This window comes from Adiantum capillus-veneris, chromosome 30 (assembly GCF_014529385.1).
Source record: "Adiantum capillus-veneris isolate H3 chromosome 30, ASM1452938v2, whole genome shotgun sequence".
Lineage (NCBI taxonomy): Eukaryota > Viridiplantae > Streptophyta > Polypodiopsida > Polypodiales > Pteridaceae > Adiantum > Adiantum capillus-veneris.
This window is the reverse complement of record NC_140960.1, coordinates 32,490,467-32,510,508: the sequence shown is the minus strand read 5'-3', so window position 1 is coordinate 32,510,508 and position 20,042 is coordinate 32,490,467. Positions and strand designations below refer to the sequence as shown.

The window sequence follows — 20,042 nt, the reverse complement described above, 5'->3', positions numbered from 1 at the left end:
CAGTTGAGTAAACAGAGGCATGTATCCCTATCTAGACAAGCACCTTGCCATAAAAGCCAATTCCAAATGCAACGCATACAAGGGATCTATGCGCTAGAAACAGAAGATGAGATGTTTGGGCAATGATGCTTAAGCATAAAACTTTGCTCAAGGCTTTCAAAGACCACGCCATGAAATGACTTTGGGGAGTGAACTCATTCTGTACAATGGAAACATCACCAGGGGGAAGTTTTCTTATGTAATATGCAAAGGAGCACTATGGTCCGAACGCCATCTACTTACCGCCGGTCCATGCTGCAAACTCATCAAGCTCCAAGGCATCGTATCATAAACCAATCCAAGGTAAGAAAAAGATAATTAAGGCGAGAAGAAACAACGTTAAATAGTATAACGAGGCCAAGCTAGACTAGTTAGAAGCTAGTGCAATCCTATGTGAGGGTTGTACTTAGGGATGACAAAACCTTTCAATTTATTGAGAACCTTATTGCGCCCCCCCCCCCCCCCCCCCCCCCCCCCCCCCCCCCCCAAACACACACACACACAAACAAAACCCAAAAAGAAAGGAAAAAGAAAAACTTATATGCATACACTTATCTCTTTGTGCTTTTGTGATGAGATACATGGATATTGATCAATTTACAAACAAGTTGAATCCACTTACACTTTTGTTAATTTGTGCAATTAGTAAGTACACCTCTAGCTTGATTAGCAACTTCGAAAATGAAAAGTCTATGAGCCAATTCAGGTGGGATTTGGGTTGCACACTTGTGCGCAACCGACAACCATATTTGTTCAGTTCTCGTGGGGATGAGCTAGTATCGCACAACAACTAGAAATACTAATCTATTTATGGATTTTAGTTATACACGGCGATAAAAGTAAACCTCTCGCTGAAATCAAATCAATATTCTGTGTCGCTTTTTGCAATTCCCAACTCGCTCCACCTCCAAAGGAGGAGATTGGCAACCAATTGCCATATGGTTTGCGAAAACCCTTCATGTGAACAGAAAATGTTCGCAACTGGTTTGCATCAAGCTTCCACGTGAATTGACTCTACGCAATTTGTTTGTTTGTTTGGAGGAGTTCCTGGTTAGGTTTTTAGGGGACGTTGAAGTGGTGTGAAGCAACCCCAAGATAGTGAAGAGGGCGTACACATGTGAGCGCTCTCTGTTCTCCTTGCCCTCAACTCCAGCGATGGAGGCTGCTTTGCATCGCGTGTGACCTTCTTCTTGGTATGCCTCACCTCTGACTGCAATCTTTTGTCTTTTCGCGATTCCGGCTCTCTAGATTTTGTAGCAGGGCTTCAAAGTACAGCCTGAGAAAAGATCTACTCGTGTGTGCGAGAGACCCATATGAGAGAGAGAGAGAGAGAGAGAGAGAGAGAGAGAGAGAGAGACTACTCGGTTTGCAATGTTGTATAACTGGTTCACAAGAGCTTATGAAGTGAGCCCACAACATATGATGAGTGGTGCTCAACCATGTGGTGTTTACATAGCAGGTCAAGAAGACCCATGTTTCTATTAGGTTTATAATGCTGCACTAACTTGTCTATAAGAGCTTATGAAGTGAGCCCACAACGTACGTTGAGGGGTGCTTAATCATGTGATTTTTACATTGCGATCGGTAAGACACGTTACGGCGCCAGATTGCAAACTGCGTTTAATGAGAGTGCAAAGATAGGCTCTGACGAATTTTTGTAGGTCTTGTTGTACGATTTGAGATGATTGTGTTTGCAGCTTGTATATATAATGACACTCACATCTCATATTTTTGGTTCTACATCAAGTGGTGTCATGATTGGATTGACTATGTTATATGCTTTTGTTGAAAGATGTGTTCTTATCTTCAGGGTCCACACTAATAGCCTATGAAAGTTGGATGACACAGTTGTGGTTTTGTAGAAGTATAAGGGAGTGCGAAAGCTCTGGTGAACATTGAAAAGGAGCATTATCCATGTGAACATTGGGGCTTGTGATTAAAAAGTTTGATCCCACCAGGTGACACCCTTATCCCAACATTGTAGAGATAATTAATGAGCTCAAAATTACATGTTATTGGCGTGACAATCCCACGGATGTAACCAAACAACAATTCATGATTATATTAACCACATATAGGATTGAATCTGCTCAAAGTTTGCATGTTTATTAGTAGTAGGCTGTTTCTATTGGATATTGGCAACGACGGTTCACATTGACATTGCGTGTTTTTCACTTGTGGAGTTTGATATGTTTTCTTATCACCTTTGCTTTAGTGTATTATTAGGAGGTAAACAGAGAGAGAGAGAGAGAGAGAGAGAGAGAGAGAGAGAGAGAGAGAGAGAGAGAGAGAGAGAGTCCATAGGGCTATTTAAAGGCCCCACATGAAAAGCAGTAGGTCTAAGAGTAGTCGATTCAAAATCTGGTGCCCATAGGGCTGTAGCGCAAAACGCAGAAATTGGTATGCGGTTAGCGGAAAATCGGGGATGGTCCGTACAACATGCCACATCATCAGCAGATACACAATTTGAGTTTGTGTGTTGGTTTTGCTTTATTTTAGGGTTTTAAGCCCTTTGGCCAAGGTTTGGAAGTTGGTTGGGTTAGGACTTGTTTAATCCTAACCCCTTTTTAATCTTTAGGCCACTCGATTAAGATTTGTAAGTTGGAAAGCCTTTCTTCTCCTTCTGTTAGGGTTTAGGCCACTTACCGCCCTCTTGAAAGAAAAGTAATCGTCCGCGATTAGGTTTGCAAAACAACTCAAATTAGCTCAAAAATATCCGAGGGTCAATTAGTTTTGTCATTTCATATTGGAGCTATTTCAAAACAGATCAGTGCTATTTCAAACAAATTGCAAACGGTGTTACATGGCTTGGACACTCCAAGCCAGAAATCAATAGCAACACATGAACAGAAACTTCAAAATCAGTGAACTTTGAGAGAGAGAGAGAGAGAGAGAGAGAGAGAGAGAGAGAGAGAGAGAGAGAGAGAGAGAGAGAGTGTTGACACGGCATGGCGGAGTTCTGCGCCCAGAAGCACTGTTCTTAAAGACGAGCACGCCTATTATTTCTTTATTATTGATCACAACAAGGTACAACTCCCGAGGGTCCTCTGCTCTCAGACTTTGCGTCCAGATGCTCTACAGAGTGAGGCGCCACGGGCTCTTATAAACAATACAAGGGATGCCCGAAAGCAGAGTCCCAAAAGCATTAGGCTCAAAAGCATTGAACCCCAAAGCTTCTGCTCTCAAAAACTAGCGCAAATCGCGGAATTCCGCATAACCTGCCACGTGCCATAGCCAGCAAAAAACGTGGAAATCCGTACAATTGCCACGTCAACATTGAGAGAGAGAGAGAGAGAGAGAGAGAGAGAGAGAGAGAGAGAGAGAGAGAGAGAGAGAGAGAGAGAGAGAGAGAGAGATAGATAGATAGATAGATAGTTCTATTATCGTCCTGGGAGGTCAAATATGACCTATGGGACCAAATGAACATGTCACGTGGTGTGAGTGGAGTTCATAAGTGACTCTCGATGCTCAAAAATGGCTGAAATGAGCGTCGCAATAGAGAGTCCACATCGTGGTTGGGAGAGGAAGGTATGTAGGGAGAGCTCATGGCTGAATATATGGGGAAAAGAGGACCTAATGTGGTCAAAAGCTGAGCACTCAAGTAGTGTGTGGTACTCACTCTCTCGCACTTGACGAGGGCATAAGGTGCAAAGTCGATGACACTCCTTGCCAGTGCCCCAACGTCCTGTCTCGCAGCGTAGAGAATGGGAGCTAAGACGAATGGAGGCAATGGTGCGGATCGCACTCAACGGGATGGGCTCAAGGATGTAGGAATGGGTTCGGTTACCTCGTTCCGAGAAGAAGAGAGATTTGTAGTTTGGGGCAACGTGTGTGGTGTAATGGCTGAAGCGAGAACCTCCAGATTTCTCCCAAGCCATGATACATTGGCGTTGTAAGAAGGCCTCATTAACTTGGGAGTCGATCGACGCATCCTTGACCAAGTGACATGCATCCCATCTTCCAAACCATTTCTTGATATCAAGCATCCACCCCGAACTTAGTATTTTGCTCTTGCATGTCTTTTGAACCTTTTGACTTGCTTCATATGCGATTCTAGGAAGTCGATGCAAAGGGCTACGTTGTGTCTTACGCATGTACTCCACAACCCTTTCCATGCCCAAGACCTCAATGGGAAGCGATCCGGACTCAAGAAGTAAGAGCATGTAGGGTGTTTGTGTCTTGACTTGGAGAAAGTTGGTGAGAAAACGCTTTTGGACATTCTCAAACTCTTTCCAAGTAGACTTCCCGATGCTTCCACCCCACACCTCCACTCCATAAAGAAGCACCGGTGTCACCAATGTGTCAAAGAGGTACTTTTTGAGAGCCCAAGACTTGATCTCTCCTGCATTGCACATGTTCTCAAATGCATAATAAGCCCTCTTTCCGGCTTCCAAGCGACGCATTGCACAATCCTTCCATTTATGATTGGATGGAACCTCAAGGCCAAGGTACTTGAAGTGATCTACCACTTCAAGTTTCTCATTGTTGTATACAATGCATGGATTTTCGTCATTGAGGGTCTTTACAAGCATAACCTTGGTTTTGGATCCATTCACGATCAGCCCGCTATGTAGGCAAAAGCGTTCCAAGACACTCATAAGCTTTTGTGCATCTTCTAAGGTATGTGCCAAGAGCACTACATCATCGGCATAAAGCAAAAGCATGATCACTGCATTTCCAATCTTAACCTCTTCTATGCCTTCTTGCTGCATACAATCAAGAACCATGTATTCCAATTCATCAATGAGTAGCCCAAAGAGGGTTGGGGAAAGTGGGCATTCTTGTTTGACACCAATAGTGCTTGCAAAAAATTCTGAAATTCCATCTCCCATACGTAATCGACATATCACTTTTTGGTAGATGCGAAAGACTGCATGCATAAATTCTCTCGGCACTTGAAGGCTTTGCATACGTCTCCAAAGATTTCCTCGCGGTACCATGTCAAAAGCTTTCTTGAAATCCACAAAGCAACAATACAACTTTTTTCCTTTCAATCGAGACGCTTCCATAAGAACTCGAAGAGTGACAAGGTGATCAATAGTGCTATGATGCTTTCGAAAACCTGCTTGGCCAAGCGCACGTTTGCCATTCTTTTCAGCCCATTCACTTATCTTCATCTCCATGATACATCCAAATAACTTTGCCATCAAAGAACCAACCATTATAGTGCGATAGTTGTTCACATTGTTTACATCTCCTCCTTTGTGCAAAGGTTTGATCCAATTTGCACTCCAATCATGAGGCATGCCATACTGAAGTGCAAGGTTAAACATATCGCATATCCAATATCGTGTTTTCTTGCTTGTCCATTTAATCATTTCAGCCTTGACACCTTGAAGGTCACCTGCCTTGCGAGCAGCAAGTTTCTCAAGCGCGCGGCATACATCTTCAATGGTAAAGAAGGGAGACATAAATGGAAGGGAGCTACAACCCTCCATCTTATCAACATTGGGTTGCTCATAGAGGTTCTTACAATGCATATACATATCCTCAAGAGTCAAGTCACCAAAGCTCTCAACGCGCTTGCCTTTTAGATTTTGCCAAAACTTGCCACATGCATGTGCTTTCTCTTGTGCTAAAAGAAGTTGTTTTTCGACTTCCCACCTTCTCCTCTTCTTTTGAACAAGTGCTTTGTATGTGTGTGAACATTCCAAGTAAACTTCCTTGTCTTTGATTGCATCCAATCTTAGCAAGTGTTTTCGGGCTTGACTACATTCCATGTCAAACCATTTCTTCTTGGTGCTACCCTTCTTAGACCTTTTGCAAGACATGTGTTTCGCCGAAAAGCATTCCTTCGCACAAGAGAAAATTACTTCTTTGAAAACTTTCCACTTGCATTCTAATGTTGGGCTCCCTTGATGCTCTATCATGCTTAACATTTGGTCCACCATATCAGCATATATAAGTGCTCGTTTGAAGTCTAGACGTAGGTACAAATGATTCACATCATGATTGGAGGCTACATGCTCGAGCCGTTTACCACACTTGAGGTCAATACATAACATCCTATGATCCGATTCCGGATTCCATTCACCAAGTGTAAAGCTTTGTATGCATTCTAGAGTGGCTTCTGAGAACAACATATAGTCAATCACGCTAGCACCATTGTGCTTTCTACATGTAAAGTCATTGGTGCCTTGCCATAGAGATACACCATTTGCAATGAGCATTCCGGTACTATTGCACATATGTAGAAGTGACTTTCCATAGTGATCCACTTCTTTTGCATCATTAGAACTTCGATTATACATGTATGAGTCATCCACTCTTCTTGATACATGCGGCATGTCGACTTGTTGTGTGTCGTGTTGTAACATATTTGTGCGAGCATTCATGTCTCCAAAAACAATGACTTCACCTTGATCCTTGTAATAAGCAATGTCTTCCTCTAGTTCAACAAAGGGCTGATCTCTATCCATATTCAAGCGAGCATAAAAGTTGGAGTCATAGTGAGGAATGTAGCAGCCGGCCACAAACATGACTTGACCATTTGGTGGGCTGATTTTCAGCCATAAGTAGCGTTTATACTTATCTTCTTTGACAATGGAAACATCTTTCAAACCCTTTTTGGTCATACATGCTATGCCTCCTTGGCCTCTTCGTTGCTTTGCATTTTTGGCCCACATCAAAGAATGTACATCGTATTTGTCAAATCCAAGAATTCGTTGCGCATCATGCTCCCATGTTTCGACAAGAAGTATCACATCGGAGTCATTGGTAAGCTCATCAATGCCAATTCCCGCATTCCATGGATACCCGTTACAATTCCAAAAGCTTATTCGCAAGCGTGAGTTGGTCTCATAGATCATGTGTCCCTATTTGTTGGGTGGACTTGCATCCTCCTCAAGTGCCTTTTCTTCTTGAGATGATACCTTAACCTTCTTGCTTCTTTCCTCGTATGCTTTGCGACGTACATTTTGTTGCATAAGAGTGCGATCCTCATATACATTACAACCCGTTCCTTTGAGGTAGATCCAACCATTGTCAAGGATGATCTTTCTCTTTACCTCATCAGCCATGGTACATACAATAGGTCTTTCTCCCGAGCGAGGGACTCCTTGTTTTCCAACTCGATGTGCACCATAAGCCATGATTCCTGACATGCCAAAGTGTGTAGCAAAAAACTTTTCAATAGCAACCGCAAGAGATTGGGGTGTTTCCATGCTTTCCTCCTTGATTCCACGAATGACGATGTTCTTTGAGCGTTTTTGTCGTTCTTGCAATTCTTGAGTGTCCACATTCTCTACATTCTTTGCTTGGACAATGGCTTGCGTGATAGGAGATGTAGAAACCACATTATCCTTACATATATCAGCCCATGATTTGGATGCATTTCTCATCTCACATACATCATGTCGTATTGTGTCTATCGTTTCCTCTTTCAATACATGATCACTCTCAACTTTGCTCAAGCGCTCTTTCACTACATTCATGTCCACAAGAGAGCGTTTACATTCTTGAACTTTATTCTCAAGATGCATCAAGCGCGTTGTTTGCATTTCAAGAACCTTCTTGAGGTGCTCATTCTCCACAACGAGAACTCTTAAAGTACCATTCTCCATTGCAAGTGCGCGTAACTCTTCACCTTGCTTGTTGACGGTTTCTTGTAACGAGATCAAGTAAGCCATGATCATTGCTTCCGTTGTTGTAGACGATGTGGTTGGATTAGCATCCAAATTCCTTGGAGATTTTGCATCATTCTCCATGGCGAGTGTGGCTTTTCCACCCTTGCGAGTTTTGTCTGACATTGCCTTGAAGATGGGGCAATTAGCCCCCCGTTGACTATTAGAACAAGAGATCAATACAATGATCATATGATAATGAAATGTGTACCCCCCTGGCCCCATATATATGAGTGCCCAAGTTGGGCGCTCAACTCAAGTGGGCGGCCGACCCCAAACTCGGGCGGCCGGATAAGTACAAGTTACAACCTATGCTATAGGTGGCCAGCCCAGAGACACTAGCCGTACAAGGAAGTGCCCTAGACGTGAGTGAAGCAGCAGAGTGGTGTAAATCTAACACCCCCTCTCAGCACCTGATGCTGAACAAACCGTATGAAGCCGAAGATGTGAGACAAATGATGAAGATGTCTGTTACAATGTCCATTGAAGGATACTCTATGAGTGTAGCAGCAGTTTGGGGTGTCCTGACCACCAAGAAATCTCCATGGTAAAGTGCCGTCACGAGTAGTGTAGTAAACTGCTGTACTCCGCCAATACAGGGTGAAGAGATTGCGTGAAGGTCTCGAATTGAGTGTGAAAACAACTCCTTGTCGTGAAAGAAGTGCCAATAAACCTGCAAGTGTCCTACCCAATAGGATCTGTGGTGTCTATAGTCAAACCATCTGGAGAAAATGGAGAAGCCAAGGAACCGTCATGAGCATGACTTGAAGCCTGTCAATGCATGAACCTGCAACCCAGTGTGGCGAGGTGGCTAAGATGTGTGAAACTCTAGGAAGGCCAGATGTAGTAATCTGTGCCGTAAACGTCCTCCGAAACAAGGAAAGCCAGACTAAGCAGTCTGCATTGTAGAAGCTACCGAAAGCTGCAGCAGTCATTGATAGACCGCACGTACCACCACCGAATGGTGTCCTGTCAGTACATAGGGTAATCCAAGATGAGGGGAAAGCAAGACTCAACAGTCTGCGTTGTGAAGGGCCTTTGAGAAGAGGTGTGGTCAGACGAAGTTGTTTGCACCGTAATCATCCTGTATGAAGAAGGGAAAGCCAGATGAAGGAGTCTGCGCTATGAAGAACCTCTGTGAAGAGGAAAGGCCAGACCAGTCTGACTGCGCCATCTTGCCTGTATCTCACCTCCAATCCTTTGGTGTCAACCAAAACAAAATCCGCACCAACAACGCCACCAAACCGCATCTCGGTGTGGCTCTCAATGTGACTGATCTGGGAGTGGCCTACTACCTAGGTCTTGGGATAAGTCTGCTGTAAGGTTACTAAGGCTGAGTGTAAGCAACTCTGAAGGTAGCAATCCAAATGATTAGGAGTGTAGAAGAGCAACTGCACTACCATCCAAGTCAAGCTCTGGGTGACTTCGAATGTAGTTGCGGGATGCCTGATCTCCCACATCTCGCGGGTAAACTCTCAAAGAGAGTCCAAAGTACTGAAGTCCACTCCAGTCTGTAGATCCAAGCAATGAACTTGTCCAAGAAGAGATCCAAGATCCTCTCCCTAAGTCCATGTAGATGTTGTTGCGTAAGCAAGTGATCTGACGTGTCGAGGTCAATTGGTAAGTGTCTGTCCACCCAAGATGGTGGTGTCTTCTCTGGGAATGTCGGAATTCCATAAGCCATGAGCATGGCCATATCTTATGTGAACTCCTCTGATGAGTGCATCGGTGTGTCCATAGCAAACCACAACTCACCACCCCCTCTGGAGTGCGCAACCGCCGAATGGTGGCTGGAATGTAGGACCGGTATGCTTTCAGAGGGGTCGGAGGCCGAAGATACCTCAAATAAAATTCCAATAGCTCTGTCTGCTCTTATGTAGGACAGATATGCTTTCAAAAAAGCACACGCCTGATGCTCTGATACCACTATCACAAGACGGGCACCACGTGCCAATAGAAAAGAACAGACTGAAACAAACGTTTAGCACTTCAATAACAACTGAATTGAGAGAGAGAGAGATGACACGCGACATGGAGTGGCGGAATTCCACCCTTGAGAGTGTTGGCCCCAAACCTTGGCGCCCCTTTCGGTGTTTCTTTATATTGCATCAACACAGTACAAGCCGGTACTTCAGACTTTGCACCTTCTCCAGAAAGCATGCAAGAGAATGAGCCCTAACCTCATATTTAAAGGCCCTTGGCCTGAAAAGCAGTTACAGTGAAAAGCCTTCAAAACTCAAAAGCTTCTCATCTAAAAAGCAATGCCAAAAACTGCCAGCGTAATTTATGAAAGTCTGTACAGCCTACCACGTCATCAGCCAACGCAAAACGCGAAAATCCATACAGCTTGCCACATCATCAGCCAACGTAAATTCCGGAACTTCCGTACAGCTGCCACGTCATCAGCTTTGCATGAGTGTGTGTGAGTCTTGCTTTATTTTATTCCCTTTATGTCACTGGGGCCCCATCGGACGGGGTCCCCATAAGTTGGTAGGACTTCTTCTTCTGCTACTTGTTCTTCTTAGGGTTTAGGCCCCTCGGCCGGCATGTGTAAGTTGGCTCCCTTCTTCAGGGCTTTTGACACGTCAGCAGTTTGTGACAGAACTCCACCAACCATTGTATCCAGGTAGCGGTGGGGGAGGTGGTGGCAACAGCTGTGGCAGAGGCAATTGCACAAGGTCAACATCATATGGTTGTACCATGTTTTTGAAAACTCGGGTAGAGGCCATTGTGCTTCCTGGTGCCGGAGGCGTAGGAGGAATAGCCTTAGGCAGTATAGGAGACAACATGTAGCTCAAAAATTGTTGAAAACAAAATCAGGAGGTTATGTTGAGGATGCCTTGAGAGTATGTCACAAAGTTCGTCGAGGAAGAACCGTAGGAATCCAAAAACGCCACATTGCTCTTTTTGTTCTTGGGAGGACCGGCATGCTTTCAGAAAAGCACATGATTGAAGCTTTGATACCAATGTAGTGGGAGGGCACCACGTGCCAAGGGAAAAGTGCAGATTAAACAGACTCTAAACACTTTAAAACAAGTAAACTGAAAGAGAGAGAGAATCCACACGAGACACGGAGTGGCAGAGTTCCACTCCCAGACTGCAGTGGCCCCAAATTGTGGCGCCCCTTTCGGGATTTCTTTATATTTCTTGGACAAAGTACAACTTTGTGGCTTTGCTCTGCTCTCCCGCGGCTAGAAATTAGAATGCCAAAGAGAGCCCACAAGGCTTATTTAAAGGCCCCATGCCTTACCAAAAGCAGTTACATGAAAAGCAGTAGGTCTAAGAGCGGTTGGTCCAAAATTTGGCACCCATATGACTGGAACACAAAATGCGGAAATCCGTACATACTGTCAATGAAAAATCCGGGATGGTCCATACAACATGCCACGTGATTAGCAGATACGTAATTTTAGTTTGTGTGTTGGTTTTGCTTGGTTTTGCTTTAATTTAGGATTCTAGGCCCCTCGGCCAAGGGTCTACAAGTTGTAGTAGACTTGGACACTCCAAGCCAAATATATACTGCAACACATGTGAGAAAATTGCAAATTACCTAGAGAGAGTCGACGTCGTTCCGCGCCTAGATGCACTGGCCCCAAACACTGGCACCCCTTCTCGATATTTCTTTATTATTATGATTCACAAAGTACAATGTCCGAAGGTCCTTTTCTCAAGGCTTCCAAGCCAAATCTGAGCAGAAGTGAGGCCTTGGGTACACTGGCCCCTGGCTTATCCTAAAAACAATTACATGAAAAGCCACAAGTCTAAAGCATTAGGGCCAAAATTTGGTGTCCCAAAAAGCCCAAGGTGATTTGCAACGTCATCAACGCAATTCGTGGAAATCCGCACGGCCTGCCATGTTAGCTCTTCTTACGTAAGTTGAGGATCCTGCATTATTTTCACAATGGTTTAGGCCCCTCGATCGGTTTTTAACCCTAACCCCCTTTTTGGGCCACTCGAACCAGAATGTTATAGGCTTGGACACTCCAAGCGAGGAATCAATAGCAACACACGAACAAGAACTCCAAAAATCACTGAACTTATATATATATATATATATATATTATATATATATATATATATATATATATATATATATTATATTTTATATATATATATATATATAGAGAGAGAGAGAGAGAGAGAGAGAGAGAGAGAGATTGAATTATCGTCCACGGAGGTCAGATATGACCTATGGGACCGAACACAAAATAGTGCAAGGGGGTTGTCAGATACATCTCAGTTAGGGACTGAGGGTCCAACGAGGGGTGAACAAAAAGAGAAGATAGAATGGACAAAGCCTAAGGAGGGGTGGATGAAGGGGGGGCCGGTTTGGGAGTTCGAAACTCCTGGATAATGGTTTTGCCTCCGCCATAAACTGCCCATTTTCCTGCCGTGCGTGCCTCTCGCATCTCTTGGAGTTCGGCCTTCTTCTGCTTGAGTTGGGCGGGAGTAAGGTCTTTTGCAAACCAAATTTTAGTGTCTTTAAGAAGCCTCGATTGCTCGAGGAGTTTGATTCGGTCCGCCTTGGTCTTGAAAGCGATGATTGCATGGTTAGTACGATGTTCGTGTGTAATGGAGTTGATTGTGGCTAAATCCCACTATATCATGTGGGTTGTTGATTGGATGCATGAAAAGGACTCGAGCTTGAGATCCCCGTCACCTTTCCAGTCGCTTGGGAGCCCACCAATGCGGACATTGGGAGCTATATCATCTTGTCGTTGTTGTTCGTGTAGTGTGGACGCCACACGATCGTCGACCTTGTGAAGGATGACCTCGCATTTGGTTCTTGACCGTCTTGGTGAGAGAGGTCTCTACCTTTGCCTTTGTTTCGTTGAACTTGACTTCCATCTGCTCCATCTCTTCCTTCTTGTAGTTCTCCACTACGGTGAGCCTAGCCTTGATGGCAATCAGTCTTTGTTTGAGCTCATTGTTCTCCTTGCGGAGCCTTTCGACTTCATTCTGGAGGCGGGTAGGGCTGTCCATCTTCGGGGGTGTCGCCACAACCCCGGCAAAGGTCAGCTTACCTTGGGATGAGGCCCAAGTAGCCATGCTTGTTGCCCGAAAGGCACACCCAAGGGAACCTATGCCTATGTTGCTTGGGCTAAAAAAAAGGTTGTTGCACTGTTTTTACTTGCTGCTTGGAAGGTTTTCTTTTCTCATAGCCATGGGCGCTCGAGCCTCGTTTGCAGAGCAGGAGCTAGTCGAACTCCACGAACAGGGGCAGCGGAGCGGACCCCACGGGCCTGGCAGTAGGTCTCGTTGGCGGTACTGGAGCCTCAGTTCTAGTGCCGGGCTCGTGGGCGGGCAGTGCAGCACAGAGTCGAGCTCAGTTGTGGCGCCGGGCTCGTGGGCGAGCAGAGTTGAGGTTCGTTGGCTGGGCGACAGCAGGGCGGAGTCGAGCCTCGTTGAGGGCGGGGCTGTTGATGCCCCCCCACAAGGCAGCCCCTCGCCTAGGGGGAGGGTGGGGGAAGCGTGAAGGAGGACGAGGCAAGGCAAGGGAGATCTAGGGTTACACACACACACACACACACACACACACACACACACGGCACGACGGAGTTCTGTGCCTAGAAGCACTGGCCCGAAAGATTGGTGGCCCTTTCGGTATTTCTTTATTATTGATCACATCAAGGTACAACTCTCGAGGGTCCTCTGATCTCAGACTCTGCGTCCATATGCTTTGCAGAGGGAGGGCCCAAGGGCTCTTATAAACAGTACAAAGGATGCCCAAAAGCAGAGCCCCAAAAGCATCAGGCTTAAAAGCACTGAACCACAAAAGCATCTGCTCCCAAAAGCTAGCGCAAATCGCGGAATTCCGTACAACATGCCATGTGGCACAGCCAGCATAGGACACGGAAAATCTGTACAGGCCTTGCTACGTCAGCATCCGTACGATCTACCACGTCAGCATGTCAGGGCGAGTTACGGAAACTTGTTTCAACGTGCAAGCTTGTGTCTTTTAGGGTTTCGGGTTGGTGCTTGTATGTTCTTCAAGGTTGTTGTCTCTTGTCCACTCAACCATTTCTCTTCTAGTTGGGCATGCCAAGTTATCACTTTGTGACAAGAACCTGCAAGTTAGCACTTCTGCTATCGTTTCCATTAGGATTTAGGCCCCTTGGCTGGGTCTTGCCCAATAGGCCATGCGACGCCATTGTTTTGTGACATACCCCCCTCTTGAAAGAATTGTAATCACCCTGGATTATGCAAAAACAGACATAGGAAAGAAACTAGTTCAGTAGACACTGACTAAGTATTGATGGACTAGACCAGTGATATCCAACACTTGCACAAAGACGACAATCACTATACATGCACATCACACTCACATCACTATCCCAATTGAGATCTTAGCCCAACCACAAGTTCCAAAGTTTCTTTTTGTGTGTACATGTGTTATTATGATATCTTTAACAAAACCTTTTCTTGTGCACACAAAATAATCCACCTTATGTGAAGAGGTGCTTCACAACTTTCCCCTTTTGTGAAGAGTGACTTCACCATTGGCAACCTTACACCCTTTTCCTATGCAATTTATGTGTACCGCATTTACACTCCCTTGTAGAGGATTAGACACTACCCGTTTACATAGTGGATAAGACCTTCCTTATACCTCCTGACACTCGCATTCACTCCACCATTATGGGAGGGGAGAAGGGCACATATAAGCTCAATGGTCAGGGCTTTCCACACATGGCAAGGCTAAGACAAAAGGGTATTTAATAAAAACATAGTTGTGGTGTGGTCAAACCACTTTCACACCAAAGATGAGCAAGCTTTGGGCATACTCGTCACATCACTTGAGTGCTCAGTGCGTACTCAAGGTTCCTTTTACTTGAGAGAGTTCCTTTTAGTTCATGAAATAGATGTGCAAAAGCGAAAGAGAGAAGAGAGAATGATACTGTGAGTGATAGAGAGAGAAGGAGACTTAACACCAGATGGGGTTCCAAACCCCCCTCCAAGGGCCCGCTTGTTACAGACTTGGGCACCGTAAGTCGGGAATCGGGCACGACACACGAGAGAATCTCTTAAAATACTTCACAACTTTATCACACTTTCAAATTAGAGAGAGAGAGTCAGACACGGCTCGGCGTAGTTCCGTGCCTAGAGGTATTGGCCCCAAAATCTGGGGCCCCTTTCGGTATTTATTTTTCTATTAATGCTTGACCAAAGTACAACACTCGCGAGACCTCTGCTCTCAGACTTTGCGTCTAGATGCTCTGCAGAGTGAGGTCCCTAGGATCTATTTATTCTTACAAGGGATGCCCCGAAGCAGAGCCCCAAAAGCAGTAAACTCAAAAGCACTTTGTCCCAAAAGCATCTGGTCCCAAAAACTGCCAAAAAGCAGCCAGCACAATTGGCGGAAATCCGTACAGCAGCCACGTCAGCAGTCAACGCTTTTTTTGCGGAGAAACCGTACAGCAGCCATGTCAGCAGTTGACACAATTTACAGGACCTCCGTACAGCCTGCCACGTCACTTGTCCTGTCACGGGTGGTAGGGCTCGGGAAACATTTCTTGTGGAGCCGGCTTTGGAACCTCTTCATGTGCATATGAGGAGGCTAACTCTAAATTTGAGAGGGATAATCACTCTAAAAATCTCATATTATAACTACAAATTCCATAATTTGAACCGGCTTGAGAACCTTCTCGCTCAAATTTGAGACGGCCATTTTTCATTCTGAACAGGCTTTGGATAAAGCGAACCTATCTTTTCCCGAGCCCTGTGAAGCCACGCCATCAGTTTGTGACACCCCCTCTCTATCGCTAGAGAGGTATTTGCTTTAAATTGCACAAATGTTTGCTTTAAATTGCACAAATGTTGATACAATGGTCCTAGATGTTGAGATGCTGATGGGATCTTGCTGTACGTGCTTGGATTTGCGAGGCTTAGGGCTGAAAATGCAAAATCTGTAACTGACGACGAGGTTATGCTGAAAATTTGAAAATGGTGGCTGAAGTTTGAACTGAGGGCTGAAATCTTCAATGGCTGATTTGATGCAAAAACTCTACATGCCCCCCCCCCCCCCCCCCCCCCCCCCCGAAAAAAAAAAAAAAAACTACCTTTCTTCTTGGGTCAGTTTTCCCTTCCTTCTTGTACATATGCTGCATCATTGTGAGTAGATGGTCACTTCTCTTTCTCCATCTTTTTTGTGTTTTCGCTCTCTCCCTCTTCTCATGCGTGATCTAAATGTGCGATTACTCTACATTGTGACGGTTTTAAGCGTCTCTATAGGGTATTAGCCCCTTCTTTGTTGTAGCACTATTTTGTTGCCCACTCGGGGTCATACACAGACTTCCCCTCTTTGGGCCGTAAATAAGTGGCCACAGTTGTGTATGCAACCATGTGAGAGCCATGGGTCCACAAAGTGAACCCAAACCTTAAATCTGCCAAAGTAATCATGTATCACCACTGTCATTGCTTCTTAGTATATTTGTTTGCTCAAACGCTTGGAAACTATATGATACATACAAGTCAGAGATGTGCTCCTTCCTAACATTCATGCTATGCCTAGGTAGCTGCCTCTGTTAGGAGGAATGGCATGTGCTCCTCCAATTAGACACAAAGCGACTCACAAGCCAAAAGAATATGATACCATTAGTATCCTCAGAATACGATAAGGTTTTGGTGAGCAATTATATGTGCAGCACTAAAGCTGCTCATCGTAAACTCTGGCAAAAAACAAAGTCCTTGATGGTAGGTGGTTCAATGTGACATAAAAACGCGTTTTGCAGCTTTGAAACTCACGATTCGTTCCCACGTTTTGGTGAAATGGCCAGAACGCAAGCCTTTTTCAGGTTTCAAGTTTTGCAGCATTAAGCATGAAACCCTGAAGGTTTTGGCGAAACGGTAGAAACACGAAACTTAATGAAACAACTGAGACTTTGAGGTTTAAACTTTTGTAACAAGAGCTTTGTATTCAACTAGTTTTGGGCATTATATAGCAACATAATGATACAAAAATATAGAGTTTATGTAGACATAAACAAAAAAATAGATTTGGTTTTTTCTAATGCAAGAAAATTGATATTTGCTGTTTTGTTTTTTCAAGCTTCCAACGCAGTGGGCGCCCAATCTCTCTTTATACATGTCTATGAATATTTGAGTGTGCGTGCATGTGTAGAAAGAAATAAACGTAAATGTATGTATGCGTGTGTACCTATACGTACCTATACATGCATGCACACCTAATGTGTGTGCATGCATGTACACCTAATGTGTGTACCTATACGTACCTATACATGCATGCACACCTAATGTGTGTGCTTATAAATATAGATGTGGGTGTGCACTGTGTACATACACGCATACATATGCGCACACACACACCCACACGCACATACACGTATATAGGTAAGTGTATGTCTGTGTGTGTAAATATAAACCAAAATACATAAATAAATATGTACATATTATTACAAAACCTGTTTTGCTTTTTTCTTGCTCTGAAGCAAAATGTTTCAAAACCTTGAAACGTATGAAACCATGAAACGTTTCATGTTGCCCTGGGTGGATTGCACCCAATGTGATGAAATGCTCTAATGAGTCTACTCTATTTGGTATGTTCATAAAACTTATTACATCATAGACTGTAATACGTTGCAGCTTATTGGTTCTTGAACTGAATAGCCTTGATTCTCCAAGGTTGTGTCCGTAACTCGTCAGAACTTGTGGGACATTAATGGCAAGATTTGGCTGTGCTATCGTAGGATTTGAGAGATGGCAAATGAGCCAATACTGGAGGAAGGAAGTGGGTCTGCTTTTATGAATAGCTAATCAGCTTGTTAGTCAAGAGTTAGTTATAAAGATGAAATCTAAGTGAAGCCGAGATCAAAAAATGTCAGGAAACAGCTCTGAAAGCACTTGAGGTGTCCCTGACTTACCATCACAGCCTAGCATTCTTAAGTAGGGAGTATTTATTTAACTGAGAATAATCAAAGGACAACATGCCAACGAAAAACTTGGGTGAAGGCTGTTAGGCTTATATACACTTAATATTCTCAGCCAAAAGATACCATTACTGCAAACAGAGGAGCTTGAATATCCCTTCAGATTGTCACCACCATTTTATGATGCAGTTCTTTGTTCTATTGCTTCTTTCTTTCCATTTATGATGATTATGAGCTTTGGTAAGCTGATATTCTTTGGATTTATGTGTGTTATTCTTTGGCTGTGGTTGCAGGTCATTCAACTATTAACTTGCTCCTTCGCTTTAGGATGGCCAATCCTCACTCTGTTATTAACATGTCTCAAATACCAGGGTCCACATCGCCACAGACAATTCGTTTAAGCCCCTTCCCAAACCTTGGTTTTACAGATCGTGCAGGTGAAATGCCTTTGGATTTGAACTCTTCACAGAAGCTTTCTCAGCACATCATGAGAGCCCCAAATGCTTTTGAAAGAGTTTCAGCTCAGACAGAACAAAGAGACTTTGACATAAGTCCAGGTGTTCATGGAGATATGGGGCTGGGTGCAGGCCAAGATATTGTTATGTCAGATGGTGTTTTGGACTTTCCTTCAGATAAGTCGGTGCTTGATGGAGGCCCAACAAAAATTGCCCAGCGTTCTCGTTGTCATTGGAGCCACAATGAAATCATGGCCCTCTTCAATGCAAAAAAAGCTGAGGCTGACAAGTATGAAAACGAGGATATGGAGAATGAGAAGATAGGAAAAAAGGCAAGAGTTCCACCTGAGAGGTGGGATGAGGTTGCCGAGTTTTGCAGGGCCATGGGTTCGAATAAGTCCGCTTCTCAATGCAAGGACAAATGGGAAAGAATTTGGCTGGCATTTAGAAAGATCACAGATTGGGAAAAGCAACCTCCTCCAGGCAAAAGCAGCTTCTGGGCAATGCAGGGTGATGAAAGAGAGAGAGAAGGCTTTCCACGGGTATTTGACAAGGAGCTGTATGATGCAATGGCTGCTCGATTTGGCTTTCTGAAGTCGATTGATCTGACCACCATCGTAATAGACTCCTCAATTGTCGACGATTCAGGTGGCAATGGAAGGGTCTCTTTGACAATGTTCTCTTGCATTGAATAAGTGTATTTGGGCTCTTGCATTCTGGGTGCTGATCATTTCAATGTTTCTGTTGCAGTGGAGGCAGTCACAAATGTTGGGTCTGAGCCGATTCAACAGACAACTCCAGCTGTTGAAGAAAGCCCCTCAGTTGTGGATGACCAGGCTTTAGCTTCTGCTGGTGAGAAGCGGAAAGTGGCACCACGGGGCTCTGTTAAAGCAACGCCCCCTGAGGGGAAGAAGAAAAGGATAGTTTATGGTGTGTACAAGGTGGAGAAAATGGAGCAAAATGGTCCGTCAAAGAATGCCAAGAGCAAAGTCAATGATTTCAGCGAGCGTAAGCTCTTGTTAGAGGAAAGGAAATTGAAGCTAGCAGAGAAGAGGTTTCAACTGGAAGAAAAGAAACTAGAGGCTACGATCGAGATTGGAAAGGGGCTGATTACTTCAATGGAGAGGATGACACATACAATTTCTAGCTTGGGAGTTTTCTCATCTCATTAGTAAGCAAGCCTTTTCTGCTTATCCAGGTTTCTGATGATGTGCAATTTTGGTGAAGGTTGCTCACCTATCACTCCAACCTTGGCTTGGATGCAAATGCTTTGTAAATGTGTAGGTAGGTGTTTACTTGCTGCTCTTTTCAAGTGCGGTGTTCTTAATCCAGTCGTTGCCAGTTTACAAACAAACTTGTGCTATGACATGCTCTTTTTTCTTCTCTGTCTCGGCTTACATGAATATTGATGTTATGGAAATAGTGATTAGAAACACTTCACTGCCTGGATGCATTGGTGCAAATAATTTATTTCAGGTAGTCTGTCAAGTGCTGCAGAATATAAAGACACTTTACCGGCTTAAGGACTTTATGGGTTGCAAGGTGGAGTGTGACAGTGTGTGTATATAGGATCGGTGAACAATTTTGGGCATATGCAAACAATAGGGACTCTTAGTTTTGTACCACTAGCTCTACACTCACTATTGGGCACTGATCACGTTAGTGGGGATGTCTTAGTATTTAGTCAATACAATGTATGATGTAGTTGATGGTTATATTGCTTGTGGGTGACTACCATGAGTCTAGACCTTGCACTTCCATTAATGGTGAATCAGGGCTTTTCTTGAATTCATCTTGTTATATTTTTGTCGTATAACAGACATGCGAACTTCATGTTGTGATGTCAGTGGATATTGTGCTGATTCTTTCTATCTTTTTGGTGCACATGCCCCGTCAACTACCCCATTTTTGTGCTAATTTATCCTATTTAAACTTCTCTTAGTGCTAGGCTTCACTATCGTAAGTCTGCCCTTCATCTCTAGAGGTGTGGCAGAAACTCAAGTACGTAGATCTTTGTATTGATATATGCTTGTGTGTAT

At 44.2% G+C, this 20,042-nt stretch overlaps 1 protein-coding gene across 2 annotated transcripts; it reads left to right on the top strand.

The window, feature by feature from the left end:
- Nucleotides 1–1,074: 1,074 nt before the first annotated feature.
- On the top strand, nt 1,075–19,383 carry LOC147417760 (uncharacterized). 2 transcript variants are annotated; one of them, XM_086506995.1, is made up of 4 exons: nt 1,075–1,232; nt 1,902–1,997; nt 17,842–18,651; nt 18,754–19,383. In XM_086506995.1, the coding sequence occupies exons 3-4, from the start codon at nt 17,877–17,879 to the stop codon at nt 19,173–19,175; spliced, it is 1,197 nt and encodes a 398-aa protein (XP_086363121.1). In that variant the 5' UTR covers nt 1,075–1,232; nt 1,902–1,997; nt 17,842–17,876; the 3' UTR covers nt 19,176–19,383. The 2 variants fall into 2 exon arrangements, with proteins under 2 accessions (XP_086363121.1, XP_086363122.1); XM_086506996.1 differs by having other exon boundaries at nt 1,086–1,232; nt 1,888–1,997.
- Nucleotides 19,384–20,042: the final 659 nt, after the last annotated feature.